Source organism: Eurosta solidaginis, chromosome 4 (assembly GCF_040869045.1).
Source record: "Eurosta solidaginis isolate ZX-2024a chromosome 4, ASM4086904v1, whole genome shotgun sequence".
NCBI lineage: Eukaryota > Metazoa > Arthropoda > Insecta > Diptera > Tephritidae > Eurosta > Eurosta solidaginis.
This window is the reverse complement of record NC_090322.1, coordinates 55,384,839-55,408,001: the sequence shown is the minus strand read 5'-3', so window position 1 is coordinate 55,408,001 and position 23,163 is coordinate 55,384,839. Positions and strand designations below refer to the sequence as shown.

Genomic DNA, 23,163 nt, shown 5'->3' with positions numbered 1-23,163 from the left:
CTTAATTTTAGCTGGTTTCTGTTATTTAGTCATAAGTGTCTGTACTAAACATTTGTTACTAGACTAAATAAATAAATAAATGGCCATTTTCTCCGATAGCCAGGCGGCTTTTGGGACCCTCGGGTCAGAGACGATATCATCAAACCTGGTTGGGCAGTGTAGGGAGAGCGCCATGATTCTGGAGAGCCGGCAGATCGTTACCCTGATATGGGTGCCGGGGCATCGAAACATGCAGGGTAACGAGACTGATGTCTCAGAAGCGAAGGAGGTCCTTGCACCCCTGGGACTCATCAAGGGTCGCATCTCCCAGCACTGGTTGAGTGAGGCCAACAATAGGTGGAATAGGCTGCGGACCTGTAGAGTTTATAAGAGCATGTGGCCATCATATAGCGAAAAACGATCGGCAGCAGTCCTTAAGATGAACAGAAGGGATATATCCAGAGTACTTGCGGTGCTCACGGGGCATTGGATAATTGCGGTACATTCGGCACGGATGGGACTGGAACACAATACCTCCTGTCGCAGCTGCAAGCGTCCGGAGGCGAGGGAAACGGTTGAGCATCTGCTGTCCGAATGCCCAGCACACTGTCGAAGCAGAATAAAGTTTCTTGGAAATCCCTTTTTCGAAAGCCTCCCAGAACTCAAGGATGTTAGGCCGGGAGAGCTTCTCAAATTTATAAACTCCACGGGATGGATATAGGGGGATGGGTTTTCCCTGAGACGCGTGAAAATGTTTATTAGTCTTCTTACAACACCCTTTCATTGGTTAACTTACGAGTTTGTGGTATCAAAACGGCGCATGAGCGCTAATTGGAGTCAATTGGGACTCGCCACTCCAACCAACCAACCAACCAACCAACCATGATATTCTTTTGATATAACCAGTTTTTCATATAATTTTTTCAAGTATTTTAGTTTTGATTCGAGAAGAGGCAACCGCTTCCAATAAATCGGTGTGTCTTCAATTAAACAACTATCTTTTTTTCGTATATTCAGCTATTAAAAATTCTTCATCTTCATCTTAATTTTTTATGAAGAATACCTCATACAGCTCATCTTTTGTGTATCTCAACTAGCATATATATCGAATGGGTAGTTTTATAGCTCCCTGAGTAAAATAATTATAAATAAAAAAAATTGTAATACAATTGTGTGTGAACCTCGAAAATATTTGGTGAGTTACGAGTTGGTGCCCAACATTCAGGCACGTATACCGGAACATTCGAACATACGAATGTGTGCTGTTCTTACTATTTTTCAAAAATTGTTTAGCCATATCAACGAATGTGTCATACAAACAGGAAAATCATTAACTTGATGCCAGCCAGAAACGTGAATGTGCTACATGAATATGCTACATCCATTTTTCTGGCTCAACTTTGTGTGATTGAATTGTACATTCATGAAAATGGCACTGCAAATTATTGGGGTTTCCATGTGCGTAGGAAGCTCTAGATTTAAGTAGAACCTAGAGAATCTAAAGGGTAATATAACGATGCCTATAACACAAAATCGGAAAAATTCCACATTCATGCTTCTGGCTAGTGGGTGACGTTATGTAATTTTTTTTTTTACTGGATTGAGTTTATTTTTTAGGGGGGCCCGTAAACTGAACTGCCCCAGGGGCCTGGCTCGGCTCTCTGCGGCCCTGCCGAAACACGCCATTCGATATCTCTCTCAATTTTTTTGAACGTCTTTTGGCAGTAAAATTAAAACTTATATGTAAAAAGCAAACAATTTTTTAAGACCAAGTGAATAGCAGCAACCCTTGCCATGTTTCGTTCTTCGCTTTCATTGTGTTCACCTTCACGTAATTACGGAACTCTGTTTTTGACAAGGCGAAGTTCGTCGCGCTTATTTCGCGGCAGCAGGGCATTGCGTTTACAGCTGTACTTTAAACAACAACAAACAAAACCCATGTGTCTAAAAATTTTCTACAGCATCAACGTTTTCTACGCAAATTTGTATTTAAAATGCATAAATGGGACATGTGAATGTTAAAACTGAGTTTTAGTTACAAACAAATCTGTCCCCGACAGTGTGGTGAACTTTTTGAATACATAAAATATATATTTTATATTTAACTTTTTTCCATAATCAGATCGAAAAGATATTGTAAGTGAGTTTTCTGTGGAGAGTGGAGCCGTATGCCGAAGTCCTCATAAGTGGGGTAAGCGATCGCCATTCACCAGGGAATGGCCAGGGTGATTCTTTTGCCTGCGGTTCAAAAAGCTCACTACTTCCGGTTGCTTGCGGCCAAGTATCCTCTGGGTAGCCACTGAACATCCGTTTGGTGGTGAGCTCATATGAGAAGGCGACAACTCGTCACTAGGCCATCGCGTTACTCCAGAAAGTGCAAACTGGAGGACTTCATCAGCGTCGAAGCATCATAAAGTCGGGCTGCAAACAGTGGTCTGTCTTAGATAAAGCAACTAGCTATACAAGCGTGTATTGTAAATGCCTCATCCCCGCTGTGCGCTGCACTTGGGACCCGCTACGTGAAATCACACTCCAATGAAGATCCTAGAAAAGCATCGGATAAAGAGAACCCCTTTTCCGATAACGACCTCGGCAAACATTTGAAGGCTTAAGATTTAAGGGCCTGCACCTGGAATGTCCGTTCCCTTAATGGGATTGGTGCCGATGCACGGCTGGTTGATGTTCTCGTGAAAGCCGAACTTACCGCCATCCAAGAAACGCGATGGACGAAGCAAGGAAGAAACGCAATTAAAAATTGTGACATTTACTGGGGTCGCCTTGCAAATTAGCGTGGCTGCAATGCCGGATTGTGGTACGAGAGAGGCACTATCAGCATAAAATCAAATTTTTTAAATGTATTTTTCATCTGCGCCCATTAGCCGACGGAGAAAAACGATGTGGTGAATGACGCCATGATAAAAAAAGTCGTGCTTGGTAACTTTAACGCTAGGGTGTGAAAAGGTGTTTTTGGCCCCAGTGTCGGAAAGTTCGGACTGCGCAACGAAACCTCCCATGGCTAACCCCCGATCGTTGTGATAGACGGACGTCATGCCTCCATTGTTTTAGATGTGTGCACGATTCGAGAACCAAACATCAAGTAGCGGCTAGAGCAAGCAATGAAAATCATAAGAAAAGTTAGACGTCGAAAGACTGCGACCACAACAGACTGCCAAAGCCTTCGCAACTCGACTATCACACCTGCTCTCTGAGAGCACAAGTCAACCCTAGGAAAGACAGGGGCAGTGGGAGCATATCTATATAGCACTTCGTATCCCCGCCGAGGAAAAAATGGCTGCCGGCGACCAACAACTGGTAGGATGAAGAATACCGTGTTGGAACCGAAAGAAAGGAAGCTATGTTAAAAGCGCACGCAACAAAAAGAGTGTAAGCGCTACCGCGAGTTGAAAAGAGGAATGAGACACCTTTGGAGAAATAAAAAGACAGAAGCAGAAAGGCATGAGTGCGAGGAACTTGAGCTCCCCCAGCGGGTTAGGTGGTCAGAATATACCAGCGGTAGGTATGTCTGTCGTAAGAGGCAACTAAAATACCAAATAGATTCAAGGGGTTGCCAACGCAATATATAGCTTCTCCAAATCCAACTGTCCTCACATATCCGTGGCGAATCCTGTTTCATTAACGGCCGGGGCTCTTTCGACCCCGAACTCCTCATGGATCTAGGGATGGCCTAGAAGGTCGCATGTGGTCATAACAAATCGTTCCCGAGATGGTCGGGCTTGGTACCATAACGTACCGGATCTGCATCCGGCAAAGGACCATCAACATCGATAAAACTCCCCAAGGCCACCGGGAATGTAATTATCGCTACAACAGCAAAAACAACATAATCGATTTTAAAGCCGCCTTCGACAGGTCGAAAAGGAGCTGCCTATATGTAACTTTGTCTGAATTTGGTTCTCCTGCAAAGCGTATACGGCTTTGCAAAATCACGTTAAGCAAAACCGCCAGCTCAGTCAGAACGGAGAAGGATCTCTCCGAGCTATGGAAAGCCGATTCGGTTCATTTGAGCATTTTCCAAAGTCGAAACTCCGGTTCCCCGTCAAATAAAATTTTTTTTGTTCCTCAATACCCGTCTACAAGGTAACTTTCCTGCGCTTCAAGCAAGTGGCCAAATTGTGGTTAAATGTAAGACTTATTTCGTTTATGCTTTCAATATTATAAATTATACTAGTATCGCCTGTGGTCGAAATTCGACCAACTTGTATTTTTTTCAACTCAGTCAATGCATCCAGTGTTGGGGGTAGTGCAATAATACATTAATAGTTGAGCAGTGAGTGGAAATATAGCAAACTGGTCTAACTTACTTAAATTTCTCATTAAAATTTTGAATTTGACCTAAGACGTTATACTTTTTGCTTGCATTTTCTTAAATTTTCTACAAACTTTTCAAATGTAATTATAACGTTTTGGTATGGAGCTCTTTAAACAAAAATATAAAAAATACGTAAAATCAAACGATATCGACATAGAATTATGGTGAAATGACTTGAAATTGAATTGAAAATTTGCCTTTTCCACACCACCCGGGAGGTACGCCGTTGGCGCGCTACCGAAGTTAGGTTTTTGTGCTCGGTTCCCCAGTAGGCCTATATCACCCATATAAAGTACATATGCATATATCGCCCATTTACTTCAATAGCGTCATAATTCAAAAAACGCGAATTTTTAGTTAAAAACGAAGAAATGTGCTAAAGGAATTTAGCCCATTTCACACCACCCGTTACGTATGCAATTGGCGCTGTGCCGAGTTTAATTTTATATAAATACATATGTAATATGTAAGTGTGACACAAAACGAAAATTTCGAAAAGAATTGAGGATACCTTCATAAAAAATGAAATAAAAATATAAAAAAATTATGTAAAGGGGAAGAAAGCAGAGTTTATTAAATTAAATGAAAATTAAAGAAAAAAATAAAGTATGTGAGGACTAAATATAACACCATTAATTTGACCCACACAAAGCGACCCCACATCAAATTCGATACAGCACTAACACAACAGCCAGTCACAAAAGGCTATAGCAACAGACCAATCAACAAGTTCAATACAGCATTGACACAACAGCCACTCACAAAAGGCTATAGCAGCAGACCAGCCAACAAGTCTCAGCAACACAACGGGCAAGCACAACACTTTAATGCCAACACAACAAACTAACAAATCTCAGCAACGCAACGAGCGTTCGCAACATCGAACAGCAACCATGGCAACGCAACCATTTGAGCCAGCAATAACAAACAAAGCAATAAAAGGAGCAACACAGCAGGACAGAAGTTAGTTAGCACGGAGCTGTGGCCGTGACCAGAGCTACTTGTGGAGCGTCCCTTGAAATTGTCGGTTCTACCATGCGGACAGGTCGTTTCACAGGAGTAAGTCGTGGCCTCAAGTGGTGAATGTGTCGGTTATACCACCAAACACCGCTTGAGACTTCGCCAGCAACGGCACTACCACAGTAACGCGCACCCGCAAACAGGCAGCGTCCGCCGGCCTGCGCCGACAGTAACAGCGCCACAAACAGCGCTACGCAAGCATATACGTTGGCCGCAGCAACACTACGCAAACATACAACGCTAGCCGCAACAGCATCATAGCTAATATATACGCTGGCCATACCATTACGCCAACCTACTACGCTAGCCGCAACAGCACCATAGCTAATACACTACGTTGGCTTCAGTACTGCGCCGATCTACTACGCTGACCACGACAGCGCCCCGATAATATACTGCGTTGACACAGCAAAGTTACGCAAACCTACTACGTCAACTGTACCAGAGTTACCCTCGTGCCGAAGCACGGAGCTGTGGTCGTGACCATAGCTACTTGTGGAGCGTTCCTTGAAGTTGTCGGTTCTACCATGCGGACAGGTCGCTTCACAGGAGTGAGTCGTGGCCTCAAGTGGTGAATGTGTCGGTTATACCACCAAACACCGCTTGAGACCTCGTGAGCAACGGCACCACCACGTGACGCGCCCCGCGATCAGGTGACATTCGCCAGCCAAACTACCACGCTGGTCACAATCGCAAACATACTACGTTGGCCATAGCATTACGCCAATCCACTACCCCGGCCACAATCGCACACACACTACGTCGGCCACAGCATTACGCCAGCCACTACGCTGACCGCGACCGCACCATGCTAACATATTACGTGGACCACATCACTCCGCAAACATACGACGTTGGCCACAGCATTGCGCCAACCCACTACGCTGACCGCAAGCGCCAACATACGACGCGGGCCACAACAGCGCTACGCAAGCACATTACGTTGGTCACCGCACCACGCCGGCCACAACAGCACTACGCACACATACTACAGTGACCACAGCAGAGTCACGCAAACACACGACGTCAACCACACTAGGGTTGCGTACATACACGCCAACGCAAGGCGTCACAGAAACACGTTTTACACGCACTCAGGCAACAACCAGCCGGGTGTCCTAACGGGACGTTCCTAGCGGGACACGCACGCCGACGCAGGGCGTCACAAAACACATTTACACACACACAAACAACGACCATCGAGGCGTCATAACGGGACACGAGTACCGTTGGCCCACCACGCAGTATAGAGCAAGCATACAGAGAAACGAAAACAACAAATATTTCTCTTTTGATTACGTAAAATTTTTCATTTTAATTATAGTGTACATACATATATAGAATTAGAGAAATAAAGTGAATTTATATGAAAACGATTTGCACGGTGTCCCAAATTTACAAATCTATTGTAAGCGAACCTTGGACACGGCGAGTATACCCCTAACACTTATTGAAGAAGCGCCGGGACGAAAAAGCTTCGTTACAATTGGCGCCCGAGCAGGGACCCTGCAAATCGTTACCACGTCAGAAGGAACATTCCTGACGAGAAACCTAACCACAAAATGGTCGGCCAGATCGATACCACGTGGTTAGACACAGTTTCAAAGGAGCAGCTGATATCCATCACACAGGAATTGGGTATTGAGCAGACAGGTACCACCCGAGAAATCCGAAAGCGCATAGCAGCACTGGCCTCAAAGACAAATACGGACTCGGAAATCCACGCAAAATTTTTTATCCCTACAAGCCACCTACAAGGAAACTACGCACATGAGCGACTTAAATGAGGGATTAAGACACCGACTCCGTCGAACGGAGGAGGCACACCGAAGGTCGCCGTTACAACAGTAGAACAAACTCAATTCGCGTTCCCTCCCAGGAATACAGTACCCACACAACAGTACTTACCATCAGGAATAGCGGTACCACCCAACGGTACATCTCAGGCACCTACCAGGAGTACAGTACCCACACAACAGCACGTACCATCAGAAATTACGGCATCATCAACCGGCACATCTCAACCCACGCAACCGTACTTACCAGCGGGAATGACGGCACCAGCCATGAACTATACATGTCAGGTAACTCAAGCACAGACTGTGGTGTTCGCGCCCATCACCGACCAGGTAAGAAAGGGGTCCGTAAAGTATGAAGGTGGACGGAACCCGTTAGCGTTCATCGAACGGTTAGAGAAGTTAGCCGAAGTATACGCGCTAAACGTGGACCTCCTGCCAAAAACCATGCCATGCAGACAATCATCAACAGCGAAGTTGACGAATTGCTCTAGAAAGGATGCATCGAGCCATCCTGTAGCCCACACAGCGCACCGATCGTACTGGCCAAGAAGAAAAACGGGAAGTGGAGGTTATGCGTGGACTATCGGCAGCTCAACGCCCGATCCGTACCCAACGCATACCCCTTACCCAGAATACAACACATCCTGGACAAACTACGACGCGCGAAGTACATCGGCAGCTTGGACTTGAAGAACGGCTACTGGCAAATACCACTGGAGCCCAAGAGCCGGCCCTACACAGCTTTCACAGTACCGGGACGCGGATTATTCCAGTGACGCGTTATGCCTTTCGGCCTACACTCTGCACCGCAACGTTTCAAAGAGCACTAGATCAGGTTATTGGGCCTGAAATGGAACCCCACGCCTTCGTATACCTCGATGACATAATCGTCATAGGATCCACTGTGGAGGAGCACAATCGCAATCTGAGAGAAGTAATGCTACGACTACAGCGCGCCAACCTCAGAATAAATCCGGAGAAATGCAAATTCTTCAAGAAGGAAATCCGATACCTAGGACACCTAGTAAGCGACAAGGGAATTCACACCGACCCCGAGAAAGTCACAGCCATCAAAGACTTGAAGCCACCAACGAACGTGAAAGAGGTACGCCAATATCTCGGTATAGCATCCTGGTACCGACGTTTCGTACCCGACTTCGCCACGATCAGCCAACCACTCACAACCCTGCTGAAAAAGGGCAAACACTGGAAGTGGGGGACCGAACAACAGGAGGCCTTCGAGGTCTTAGAGCAAAAGCTCACGGAAGCACCGATACTTGCCTGCCCGGACTTCACCAAGACCTTCACCTTACAAACGGACGCCAGCAATTTCGGGCTGGGTGCCGTATTGACACAGGACCAGGAAGGCGGAGAACGCGTGATCGCCTACGCCAGCAGGAAACTCAACAAGGCGGAAACCAACTACTCGCCCACCGAGGAGTGCCTCGCGATAGTCTGGGGAATACGCAAGATGAGGCCATACTTGGAAGGATACCGATTCAAGGTAATCACGGACCATATGTCTCTAAAGTGGTTAAACTCCATCGAAAGCCCTTCAGGCCGTATAGCACGATGGGCCTTGGACCTTCAACAACACACTTTCGACATCGAGTACAGGAAAGGGAAGCTGAACCTGGACGCACTATCACGGCAGCCACTGGAGACCCTACGCCTAGCAACGACAACAGAGCCACAATGCAAGTGGTGGCACAAGCGCGTCGGCGAAGTACGCACTAACCCCGAGAAATTTTCTGACTACATGATACAAGATGGGCAACTGTACCGCCATATTCCCTGCCGGTCACACGATGAGGAAACGGTCCCTTGGAAATTTTGTGTACCAACACCACTGCGACAACGAGTGTTAGAAGAAAACCACAACATCCCAAGCGCTGGACACATGGGCAACCGCCGGACGGTAGCACGGATTGCCAACCGGTATTACTGGCCCGGCATGTTTCGGGACATCAGTCGATATGTACGGCAGTGCGAGTCTTGCCAGAAATACAAGGAGGCACAGCAAAAACCAGCAGGAAAGATGCTCACACAGGTGGCCCAAGAACCATTCGCCACGGTATGCGTCGATTTCGTCGGACCACTCCCACGATCCACACACGGGAAAACGATGTTATTAGTATTTTTCGACCGCTTCAGCAAATGGGTGGAATTGGCCCCCATGAGGCGTGCGACAGCAGAGGGCCTTCGCCGCGCGTTCAGAGAACGCATCCTAGCAAGATTTGGTGCTCCCAAGATACTGATATCGGACAACGGCGTTCAGTTCACCAGCACAATGTGGCAGCGTTACCTCAAGGAAATGGGGATACGACAACAATTCACGGCGCCCTACACACCGCAAGAAAACCCGACGGAACGGGCGAACAGAACGGTAAAGAGGATCATAGCGCAACTCACAAAATCACAACACAACAAATGGGACGACTTTCTCCCAGAGATCGAGCTGGCCATCAACACCAGTGTAACCGCGTCCACAGGGTACAGTCCAGCCTTCCTCGTACAAGGACGGGAACCGCGATTACCAGCGGCATTGTTTGACGAAATCAACCTGGGGACGGGCACAGCCACCACCACGGCAGAAGAAAAATCCGACAGAATGCAAGAGGCATTCAGAATAGTGAGGCAGAACATGGAACGAACAGCGGCAGACCAAGCACGGCATTACAATCTACGGCGGAGAAAATGGACCCCCGTAGTCGGCGAACTAGTGCTCGCAAAGGAACACCATCTCTCCAAGGCCGGGGAAAATTTCGCGGCAAAGTTGGCCCCCAAATATGACGGGCCCTACCAAATCCTAGGATATGTATCCCCAGTGATACTCAAAATACGAAAACCCAACGGAGGAAAGGAAAAACTGTCAACATCGCGGAACTAAATGCATATCATACAGCAGACATCATCGCGTGAAACCAAACAAATTCAGGGAGAACAATTTTTTTATATTATTAATTAATATCAAGGACAATCAAGCGCCGGTCATTCCAACGCAAACCACCGAGGTGACAACATCGTTTTCTTTTGCTACGAATTTTTTTCACAAACCAATAATCTACAATGCAGAGCTATAACGCTAGACTAACCAACAGCGTCAAGCGTATGCGCCAGCGCTACGAGGAGGAGGAAGCAAAACGCCCGAGGGCCGTATCGCTGGAAGGAGTTACAGGCGCCGACGTCAGCCACACGCGTGCAACTATACGCGCAAACAGGTACGCTGACGTCGAACACATCATTATACCATTAAACACTACGGGGCCGACGTCAACCACACGCATGCAACTATACGCGCAAACAGGTACGCTGACGTCGTACACGGCATTACACATTTAAATACTACAGGCGGCGACGTCAACAACACGCGTGGAACTACACGCGCAAACAGGTACGCTGGCGTCGCACGCATCATTAAACTACCACACATCACGGGCACCAATGACAACACCACGAACACCGAACCGGTCACGGCCAAGGCCCACAATAATACCGGAGCATCGCCGATAACATTCACACTCGGTAGGATAGAAGTGAAGGCAGGGCAGTTGCCGGCAGCCATCGAGTTCCCCTCCAATGAGGACACAGCTCCACCGGAAAAGCCACAGTCGCCGAAAATTATCGAGCTCTCCTCGGATGAGGGCACAGCCCCACCGCCGAGAGACAAGCCTAAAATAATATTCCCGGCAGGACCAGGCGGCATACGCCTCTATACGACTGACCTCGACACTCTCAGAGAATCGAAATGTTTGACCGACACCGTCATTGACGCTTGGGCAAAGGGACTGGAAGAGCAACATGAGCAACAAAATACGACTCTCAGCCCGTTCGTGATCTGGCAGCTGACCCAGAAGAGTAACACGGACGAAGACTACCAACGCATACGCCGATGGGTCCGGAACGTCGACCTGTTTGGCAAGAGTGCGGTCCTAGCACCCCACAACACAGCTAACCACTGGTACCTGCTCGGTCTGGCAAACGCAGCAGTCACCCACCACGTCACCGACACGGAATGCTGGCAGGAACGATATATATGGGTAGCAGACTCAATGCACAGGGCCAGAGTCCCCCACGCAACCCAGGTTTGGGCAGATTTCCTCCGGTGGGAATACATACAGCGGTATGGACACGACGGTTTTAAAGCGCACGAACTAATACTCGAGGTGCCCCAACAACTCAACAACAACGACTGTGGCGTCTACGTAGCCGAGTATATGGAGAGGGTTTTACGATACACAAGGAGCGGAGAAGGAATGGCCGGGCTGTGTAAACAGCCGTTCACGGAGGAAATGGCGAGCAAGAAGCGCACAGAAATGCTGGCACGGTTCTTACGAGACGGCCGAAAGCCCAAGGAAACCATACAAAACACTACCACCACATACCACTCTCACGCAGCTCCACAACTAAGCACCGAGGACAACACCCACCCCATAATACCGGACACCAAAACGAAGCCACACAAGACAACAGAAGACCTCCAAGTAATAACCATCGAGGCTAAAGACGCAGATGGACCAATGCTGGACCGATTCCCGGAGATAGCAGGGGAGGTACGGGACAAACTCCGAAGCATCGCCGAAGGCAGAACCTACTCCCGAACACGATTCGTGACAGAGAAATACCAGGTCACCATATTGAAAAGCAAGGCGCGTATACGACTACTGAATACCGGGGGCTCACTCTCCGAAGTGTGGGGGGGGGAGGGGGGGGGGGGGGGGGGGGGGAGAGTGTGAGGACCAAATATGACACCATTAATTTGGCCCACACAAAGCGACCCCACATCATATTCGATACAGCACTAACACAACAGCCAGCCAGTCACAAAAGGCTATAGCAACAGACCAACCAACAAGTTCAATACAGCATACATCATATTCGATACAACACTAACACAACAGCCAGTCACAAAAGGCTATAGCAACAGACCAACCAACAAGTTCAATACAGCATTGACACAACAGCCAGTCACAAAAGGCTATAGCAGCAGACCAGCCAACAAGTCTCAGCAACACAACGGGCAAGCACAACACTTTAATGCCAACACAACAAACTAACAAATCTCAGCAACGCAACGAGCGTTCGCAACATCGAACAGCAACCATGGCAACGCAACCATGGCAACGCAACCATGGCAACGCAACCATTTGAGCCAGCAATACCAAACAAAGCAATAAAAGGAGCAACACAGCAGGACAGAAGTTAGTTAGCACGGAGCTGTGGCCGTGACCAGAGCTACTTGTGGAGCGTCCCTTGAAGTTGTCGGTTCTATCATGCGGACAGGTCGTTTCACAGGAGTAAGTTGTGGCCTCAAGTGGTGAATGTGTCGGTTATACCACCAAACACCGCTTGAGACTTCGAGTGCAAAAAAATTAAGTGAAGTGAATAAACAGTTCCATATAAAAACTCAATAAGTGCACTTGGACTTTTTCCGGGTTTTAATGTTATCATTGTGGAAATATGAAGATTCTAATAAAAAAAATAAATAAATGTAAGGCGCGATAACCTCCGAAGAGATCTAAGGCCGAGCTTCTCTTCCAATTTGCGTCGTGCTCCTCTTGATTTTTCCCTACAAATTGGCCGGACGGGACCTACATGTTTTATGCCGACTCCGAACGGCATCTGCAAGGCAGATGAGTTTTCACTGAGAGCTTTTCATGGCAGAAATACAATCGGAGCGCTTGCCAGACACTGCCGAGGGGCGACCCCACTTAGAAAAATTTCTTCTAATTGAAAAATCTTATTTCTAAAATTTTGATGTTGCTTTGCCCGGGAGTTGAACCCAGGGCATACGGTGTGATAGGCGGAGCACGCTACCATCACACCACGGTGGTCGGATATTTAATGTTGGGATTCCAATTGAGATCTATGTAATTTATATTAAATTTGTAAAGTCTCCATCTCATAAATATATATATCCATATCTACCATAAAATATCGTCTGTAAACGATATAATACCAAGATATAACAAAGCAGAATAAACAAATTATTCACGCGAACATAATAACTAAAATAAAAGTAATTTCATAACTTTAAGCGACATAAACAAATTAGGGTTATGTGATCTAAGCATCCGCATATAATCCAACAAAGTTAGCCTTATAATAAATATAGTAGGATAATATACAGCATATGCAATACGGGCGCTATGATGCCGTTTGCCGTTTTGACCTAAAATCAAAAACGTTTTTGGGACGTTTTTTTCGTTTAATATACAACGTGAAATTTTCCGATTCAGTCAAGTTACATTTAAATATTAATAAACTAAGTTGAAATTAAATAATATATAATAAAATAAAATAAATTAGCATAAAATAAAATATAAAAATTGTAATGTTATATCTTTGGAGCAAATTTATTTATTTTTTGTTCAGTATAAGACGTGCTTTATCTAAATTGAGCATAAAATCTGGAAACACAAAAACATTTTGGGGCGAATTTGCTATTAATTGTTATAAATAAACTTAGTCAGTTTCAACAAAAGTTAACTCATTATTTGTGATTTTATGTTTGTTTTTTAAAAGCACCAAAAATAAAAAAACCAAAAAAACCTGTCAAATAAAGACCTATGTATTTACGTGTAAGCGAAATTTGCCACAAAAACTGGGCCGGTCAAAAAATAAATTAGTTAGTTTCAACAAAAGTTACCTCATTATTTGTGATTTCATGTTTTTTGAAAACAACTAAAATAAAAAACAAAGAATCTGTTAAATAAAGACTTATGTATTTACGTGTAAGTGAAATTTGCCACAAAAAATGGGCCGGTCGAAAATTAATTCTATTTAAGATTTTTTGGTACGCTAAAAGTTATTTTGGAACAATTTTTTAGGATTTTGGTAGAGGCTATTATAGGTAAGTGGCAACAATGGAAAACCATATTTGTATGTAGGTGAAACATTTGTGCTTTCGAATTTAGCGGGGATGCATAAAGGTTTAGGTCTTTGAAATTCGCATTAGAACACTTAGATAATTGTTCCCAAAGATGGCGCGCTTGTGCACGAAAATGAATTTCGATATTTGGAAGAATTGTTTGAATTTACAAAAAAATTTTCTATTAATTATAAACAAATAGAGTAATAATTGTTAACAAAAATAGGCCTATGCACTGCGGCTGATCCATACGAATCGATTCGTATAACTTTTATATGATTTTACGTATGCTAAGTATGCGAAACAGCCTGTCAATTGATTGTATGGAAATGTTGTTAGCGTATTAATATATAGATACTTACTTGATTTCGATTAGAAACAGGTGTATCTAGTTCCTTTTTACTGTCAACATCACTGGCTTCCGCATCTATAATATTCTGTCGCCAATAAAATAATTTATCATTAAATACCAGTTATAAATATAAAACCATCATATGCAGCATACTTGCGCCCGTGTTCTACGTCTTTTTGAGTTGATCTTATTTTGCAACGCCTTTGAATCTGATACTATCTCTTCGAGCAGATCATTTTCAACATCATTATGAATATCCAATTCAACATTGAGCTGTTGATATGAACAAAAATAATAATTATTATTAAATAAACTGTTTTGAGTCATTTGGGACCGATTTCGGGTAGTCGGTCGGGGTCTCTTCGGGATCCTCCCGGGGTTGTTTGGAGGATTTTGGGGACTCCCTCGGGATCATTTATGTTTTTATGCAATTTATGTTTTTATGCAATAACTTCTATTTAGATGTCCGTATTATAACGATCTTTGGCGCACTACCTTTTCCCGCTATAAGAAAGGTTTCTACCGAAGGACGTAATCGGTTGCTAACCTTAATCGGTTGGTAAACACTCCCACTTTTTATGCCTTAAATATTTCCCATAAATAAATATCTTTGATATTTCGGTATCCAACGAAGCTATTATCGAAGAGCTTTGCAATAAAATAAACAGCTATCTCCCTGATCTCTCCAGTTTCTTCGCCTCGCGCAACCTTACATTGTCACCGACCAAATCATTGGCGACCGACTGTCTTACCCCCTAAAATCTTGGGTGTGACGTTCGAAAATGTGATCCTATTTTGGAGAGCATGCAGCCACAATTGTACCGAAAATCCAGAGCCGTAATAAAATCCTCAAATCTCTTGCCGGCAGCACATGGAGTAAAGATAAAGAAACGCTCGTTACCACTTACAAAGCAATTAGCCGGACGATTGCATGCTACGCATCCCCTATATGGTCGCCAAGCATAAAAGTTATTCACTGGAAGAAAATAAAGGCCTGCCAAAATACTGCCCTCAGAACCGCTACGGGCACCCCCAGCGGGTTAGGGGTTAGAATATACCCGCGGCAGGTATGCCTGTCATAAGAGGCGACTAAAATACCAGATTCAAGGGGTTGTGTAGCGCAACCTTTTCAGGTTGCCAGCGCAATATATAGCTTCTCCAAACCCAATTATCAACCTCACCTTCGAGCGACGAATCCCGTTTCACTAACAGACGAGGCTCTGGCGACCCCAAGCTCTCATGGAACTTGGGGGTGGGGAGGGAGGGATGGCCTGAAGGTTTAATGTGGCCATATAAATCGTTCCCGAGATGGTCGGGCTAGCACCTTAATGGAGCTGTAATAGGACCATCACATCGATAACACTCCCCAAAGCCTTCGGGGAGTAACCTTATCGCTACAACAACAACAACAACCGCTACGGGCTGTCTCCTTATTGATATGTACACGCAGTGGAATTCTGTTTACGACTAATTCTTTATTTCAGTTCAAAGTGCTTACAACTACATTATACATATTAGTATACCTACATACCTTGTAACAGAGGCAGAGTGGGAGAATGCCTCTGTTAAGAATTTGATGTTACATACATAACAACCCCACGCAAACTTAGATGTTAATTGTACATAGTATACATACACAAGGATGTGCTTTAAGTAAAATAAAATAATTTTTGCATTCAAAGCGTTACATGTTTTCTTTCTAGTTTGATGCATTGATTTTAACAGTTACTTTTGATACTTCGCTTTCTTAATTTTTCTTTCCCGTATTCTTTCTGAACCCCTTAATTCTAATTCTTCTAATTGTTCTTGTTCGCTTTTAATATTTTCTTTCTTTATTTGCTCTTTGGAATCTATTGATTTCAAATACTTCTTTCTTGGAATATTGGAAATTTGCTTATATTGGAATCGAACTTAACAATTTTTCCATGGAATTTTTTCAATTGGTTTACATGTGCACTTCTTTGCTTGCCATTTATACAAATGCAATATCTTACATTAATAAGTTTTCGTATAACTGTTGCGTTTATCCATTTACAATAATTTCCGAAAATGTTTCATTATATAATACAACTTCCTTATGTTTAAACTCTATTATCTTAGCCATACTTTTTATAATGGATTTTTGCACGCAATTTTTCTTCTCGCTTACTGGTGGTGTATTACTTTCCTTCCCTTTTTCAATGGAATTACTTTTGCAAAATTCGACAAATTCCTTCGATCCAAATGGAGGTCCGTTATCTCTAACGATTTGCTTCGGTAGCCAAAATGTTGCAAATAACGTGCGCAATGTTGCTATTACCGCAGACACGGTAGTGGTCTTCAAAATATTTGCCTCAATCCATTTTGAATACGTGTCATAAAGAACCAAAATATCATTTTTTTCAAATATACAAAAATCTAAATGAACGCGTTGGAATGGATACTTTGACTCAGGCCAAGTTGTCACAATTGGCTTCGTAGTGTTTTGCGCTTTCAAGCAACTTTCGCAGCTTTTAGCATAGTTTTCTATATCAGAATCTATACCAGGTCCTAGCAAGGGATTTCATACGCACGATACCTGTATGCTCACTGTGCAGCAATTCTAGAATTTTGTTAACTAATTTATTAGGTATAACTAACCTATCTCCATAAAATAAACAGCCTTTTTCGGTTCCCAACGATAACCGCTTACTATAAAATACCTTTTCCGCATTTGACAATCGATCTAGCTAACCAAATTTTACATACCCCATAATCGTTTTTAACATTTCGTCGCTTTCTAATGCCGATTTTACATCTTCCAAGTTAAGCGGTATTTCTTGCACCAAAGTAAAAATATTTATGCTATCTGGGTCATCCTCAGTCTCTCCAGCCAAAGGCAACCGTGATAGCGCATCTGCATGACCCATCTTTGAGCCTTTCTTATACTTTATCGTATAGTTATACATCGACAAAAAAAATTGCCCATCGTTGTAACCGGTTGGACGCTACAACTGGGAGATCTTTCCGATCGGAGAAAATTTCCCTTAGGGGCTGGATATCACTTTCAATGACGAACGCCAACCCATATACGTATTTATGGAACTTCCGCACTGAAAAAACAATTGCGAGCGCTTCCCGATGCAGTTGGGGATAGTCCCGCTCAGCGGGTTTCAATGTACTGGAAACGAACATGACAGGTTTCTCCTCACCATCAACTATATGAGAGAGAACACCTCCTACTCCATAAAGGCTAGCGTCGCATGAAATTATAATAGGTTTCGTTGGGTCATAATGCGTTAAGTTATTCATTTCTGTTACTAATTCCTTACTTCTGTCAAATACCTCTTGGTGCTTCGCCGACCATTGCCAAACAACGTTAGTTTTTATTAAATCGTACAACAAGTGAAGCTCACTAAATAAATTTCTAATACAGTGCCTGTAATAATTAATCATCCCTAAATATGATTTGAGTTGTTGTTTATTTTCTGGCGCTGGTGCTTTCGCCACAGCCTTTACCTTTTTCTTCGCCGGACTTATGCCTTCCCCATTAACCATGTACCCTAAGTACTGTATTTCTGTTTCAAAAAATCTGCATTTATAAAAATTTATTTCTACGTTGTACTCTAACAATCTCACAATCATCTAGATCGCTACCACGAATAAGGATATCATCAAAATAAATCTGTACTTTTTCTAGACCTTTTAGAATTTTATCTAATATTTTAGAAACAATTTGCGGCGCGGTTTTTAGCCCATACACCAGACGCGTGAATTGAAACAACCCAATGTCGTGTTAATTGTTAATAATTCCCTAGATCTGTCTGATACATTAACCTGTAAATAAGCTCCCGTCAGGTCTAGCTTGCAAAAATATTTCCATCCACTTAAATTCGCCAAAATATCGTCGATACGTGGAACAACGTAATATTCCATCTCCACAAAGCTGTTAACTGTCCTCCTACAGTTGACACATAGCCTTATTGAGCCGTCTCCCTTATTCACAATCACAATAGGACTAGCCCACCTGCTTCTACTAACTGGAACTATAACGCCCTCTTCACACAGGCGAGCAACTTCGTCCTCAACCTTTTTTCTCAATCCAAAAGGTACTGAATAAGCTTTAGCGAATAATGGATAGTGGTCATCCTTCAGATCTATTTCAGCTACGTAGCTTTTAATAGTCGAATTATTATTTGTCGAAAACAATTGATTATACTTCTGAAAATCAAGGTTACTTAATTTTGAACTATTACTGAGATGGCTTATCTCGCTTATCTCGCCGTTGCCAAACATGTTACGCCACTGCGGAACAAAAACGTCTAGCCAATTCCTACCAAGAAGCGGGTCAAACCTGGATTTCGAATCCAAAACAACTAGCTCTAAATTGCAAGACTTTCCCATGAATTCTACGTCTACCAGAACGCTACCCACTACCACAACATTTTCGCCGGTGATAACTTTTAAATTTTTACTTATCGAACTCGTTTGTATGTGGTTAAATGGTTTGCTATAATCCGCAATATGACATGCAGACACACATGCACCAGTATCAATTTCCATTTTAAAAACTGTGCCTTCCAATTTTAGAAAAACTTTCAACGATTTAGAAGAATTGCTTGCAATTTTAATTAAATAATTGAACGAACAATCATCGTCCGAATACTCAATATTATTAACACTAGAGCTACTTTTATATTTACCACGCGCCTTATTTTTATCCACAGATTTCTGGCCTTTTTGTTTCTCCCAGCAATTACGCTCCATGTGCCCCACTTTTTAGCAATAGAAGCACTTTACCTCCCTCCGTTTTCGGCTTCTGCTCCTCCGTCGTTGAACGTCTTCTTGTTTTGTGTCAGGTGCTTTGGACTTATTCGCATTACTTCAAATGGTGTACCGTATTATTTCTCATCAGCTCCATGTTGCTGGAAGTCATATCCAATGAAAGTGCAATTGTACAAGCTTTCTCAAACGTTTTTAGGTCGCTTTCGTTCGGCAGTCGGTTTTGTATGTGTTGTTTATTCAAGCCACATACAAATTTAATTAAAAGAGCACGGTCTAAAAAATTACCGAAGTCACACTCCTGGGCCATTTGCTTCGATTCCACTATATAATCAGCAATTTTTTTCCTATGTTAACTGATCACGCTTAAAGAACTTGAAACATTCCACGATTATATTTTTCTTCGGTTTAAAATGTGAAGTCAATTTTTCCACAATATAATCGTAACCATGGCCTTTCTCTGTTTTGGGCGCCAGCAACGAAATTAGCGTTTTATATAAATCTGGTCCACCCAGACTAATTAAAAGTTATATTTTATCGCCATCTTTCACTATTTTGTTGAGTGATAAAAGATGTTCTAATCGGTTTTATACAGCTCAAAATCGTCGCCTATATTTAAAACCTCTATTTAACCGATGAACGCCACTGATGTCTCCGTCATCTCGATATTTCATTTTAATATTATTAATTTTTAAAATAAAAATATCACGCCTCTTCGGAAACTGCACTTATGCAAAAACAATTTTCATTCTTTTATTTTGCGCTTGAACTGACCTTCGCGCAAGTCCGTACACCGCCTCGTCGCCACAATGATATGTACACGCAGTGGAATTCTGTTTACGACTTATTCTTTATTTCAGTTCAAAGTGCTTACAACTACATTATACATATTAGTATACCTACATACCTTGTAACAGAGGTAGAGTGGGAGAATGCCTGTGTTAAGAATTTGATATGTTACATACATAACACTTATGTCCCCAGAACACCATCTACACAATGAGGCGAGAGTTCTCCCCATTATGGAGAGAAATGAAATGCTAACCAAACAGTTCCTGTTGAATACCCAGAAATCCCAACAGACATCTGATTGATGAGCCAACACCGCCCATTGGCTTATGGAGTAATCTCCGTAAGCATTATAAGGAAATGCGGCACTTGAGATTACAGCCGCATGGAGCAAAAAAGCACAAGCAGTGATATCCACAAACAGGCGTCGGACCTCTATGCCAGAAATTTCGCGGCAAATCCGATACTAAATATTCCCAAAACTAGCAGAGGAGAACGCACTCTCCCTAGGGAAACGCGAGTCACTCTAGCTCAACTTCGTGCCTATTGGATAGAGCGAAGTACGAAAGTATAAATATGTATATGTAGAATAAGAAAATTGGGAAACAGTTCTACGACAACATTACGCAGCTTTAGTGAAGACTGTTTGTCAACGATCATCATAGAGCGCGTGTTCGAACTCCACTCCCGAGAGTAATGGCTTTGAAGAGGTTTTCAATGTAAAATGAAAACAGCTAGCGCCTTGTCCCTTCTTTTTTTTTAATTTGGCCCAAAATATTTAACAAATTGAAACTCACGTTTTCTTCATGCTTGGAATCCTGTGAAAATCCTCCATTACTGACCGCATCGTTTGTGTCCAATAGATCAGTTTCGTAATTTGAAAGGAAATCCGTATCTTGTAAATTCTGCAAAACATTTCATCAGTTAAGAAATTTCAAATGCATATCATTTTACCTCACTCGCTTCGGTTCCTTCCAGATCTTTTCCTAGATTTACCTGAAAGTTCATTTACACATTACTAAAATTTTCTATATAAATAAGCTATTTCTACATATGTAGGTTAGGTTGGATTGAATAGTAGATATCCCAAAAGAAGCTCATTTAAAAAACGGTCGGTTGTTGTAGCATTAAATAAAATTTGCGAAGGTTTTGGGCAGACCTGCTAAATTTGAATTAGCATTAGTAATCAATTAATTAGGAGCTTATTTTAATGGCCAATGATTTATTCTATTTTCATATATTTTTGTTAAGCTTTTCCGATCTATTCTGAACTAGTGCAAATAAAACAGTTTATTTCACCTTACAGCTCGACGTTTCGCCAAATTTCCTTGGCTTCTTCTGGAGCAATTGTCTATTTATTAACAATAAAAACACAAAAACAACAACATTAATTTGAAATTATCACAATTACACATATTAACATTTAACATTGATTTATAAGTTTTCAAATTTTCACTTACATTTGAATTACGGCATTAAATTAAAGAAATAAAACATAATTACAAGAAAAAAGATTAAAAAATATAGAAGATTAAAAATATTAAATAAAAAATAAAACGATACCATCTACTGTGGTACACTTGTCATACTAAAAGTAAAATGTTATAAACATAATATGTAAGTGGCAGCGATACCATCTGTGTCCTCTTTCTTATTCATAGTCTTTTCCCTATTTTGCAAAATTCGTAGGCTTTCCAAGGTGTATCGTTTTTTCTCTCTAGCTTCTTTATTCTATTGTTTTGAAATGTAAATTGTAAAATTGTAAATGAAATAATCCAGACATTAGAGATGTGCTTCGGTCGTCCATAGCACATACTCGGCATCATGAGAGATAAAGCGACAAAAATACCTCCTTTAAAAGATAAACTTGAAGGCATTATCGAATACACTCTGACTATCCGAAATATATGCTCGACAATGGAGGCATGTAACATGCCGGCTCATTTAAACAACCACATGCTTGTTAAAACGTTCGTTGATAAATTGCCGAATAACCACAAACTTAGTTGGGCTATGCACCTAAAAGATGGGAGAATACCTATAGTCAGTGATTGAATATATGCCATAGCTGACGCAGCTAACCAAGTCGTGTCGTGAAAAATGCTTCAGTAAACACTCATCAACAAAGTTACTCAGCTAGACGGACGTGTGTCGTATGTAAAAGTGAAGCGCACAAAATTCAAAGTTGTGGTGAGTTCCAATCTTTGGAAGCCAAATGGAACTAGTGAAGGAGAATAAGCTGTGTCGCCAATGCCTAAATCTTCATCTTCCAACAAACAATGCGGAATTAATGGCTGCACGGCCAAACATCATCCATTATTGCATAAGTACACAAACTCGACACCCGAACGGAGTAAAATAGTGAACGCTCATAGCGATGAAGATGGGTCGCACTTCAGAATTCTGCCGATACGAATTTCCTGCAATGGTAGTTCTGTCGACACGTTCCTGGAGGAGGGCTCGTCAGTGACGTTAATTGAGCAGACATTCTTTAATAAAATGGGGCTGAAAAGTAAAAGTGAACCATTAGAGTTGCGATGGGCAGGTGATACTACGCGATCTGAGGACGATTCGGTCAAGATCAATATTGAGGTGTCCAGCGTTCAAGCTGGGTCACGGTTCATGCTATACGACGTCCATACAGTCAATAATATTGGTTTGCCTACACATCAATAAGGTAAATCCATATCTAAAAGGTTTGCCAGTGCAATCGTATACAGAAGACAAACCAATGATTTTAATTGGGCTAAATAACTGGAGAGTAGCGGTACCTTTGAATATACGAGAAGGCGGTCGTAGTCAACCTATCGCAACTAAAACGCGTTTAGGGTGGACCCTGCAGGGTGGTTCAAAAATTGGCGGATCACATTCTTCTTTAAATATACATACATGTGAGTGTCAAAGACGCTATGAAGTTCTACACGAAGAAGTAAAAGACTATTTCGCTTTTGAAACGCTACAAGAGAATAATATTTTATCAGCCGTTAATAAAAGAGCCATGAGTGTTCTCGAGAAAACAGCCGTAAAAATAAATCAGCAATTTGAAATTCGTTTGCTATGGAAAAACGAGAAATTGCAATTGCCCGAAAGTTACGAGGTCGCGTGCCACCGATTAAAGTGCCTTCAAAGAAAATACCATAAAGATGCCATACTGCAGCTAACAATGCGAACGGAAATCGACAAGTTAATTGCCAAGGGTTATGCACGAAAGGTATCGAGCAAAGAAATGTCTACGTATGAAGGCCCAGTATGGTATCTTCCAATTTTTGATGCTGTTAATCCG

General features: G+C 42.7%; 1 protein-coding gene across 2 annotated transcripts in view; it reads right to left on the bottom strand.

Annotated features, from left to right (window-relative positions):
- The window catches only part of LOC137249795 (myoneurin-like), a 111,609-nt gene that overhangs the window by 13,029 nt on the left and 75,417 nt on the right, over nt 1–23,163 (bottom strand). The window contains exons 2-5 of one of the 2 annotated variants that reach the window (XM_067781708.1): nt 20,835–20,876; nt 20,678–20,785; nt 14,505–14,624; nt 14,362–14,436 (exon numbers count right to left, since the gene is read on the bottom strand). In XM_067781708.1, the coding sequence (XP_067637809.1) occupies nt 14,362–14,436; nt 14,505–14,624; nt 20,678–20,785; nt 20,835–20,876 (345 nt within the window). The remainder of the gene's footprint in view (nt 1–14,361; nt 14,437–14,504; nt 14,625–20,677; nt 20,786–20,834; nt 20,877–23,163) is intronic. The other variant, XM_067781709.1, reaches the window with a different exon arrangement.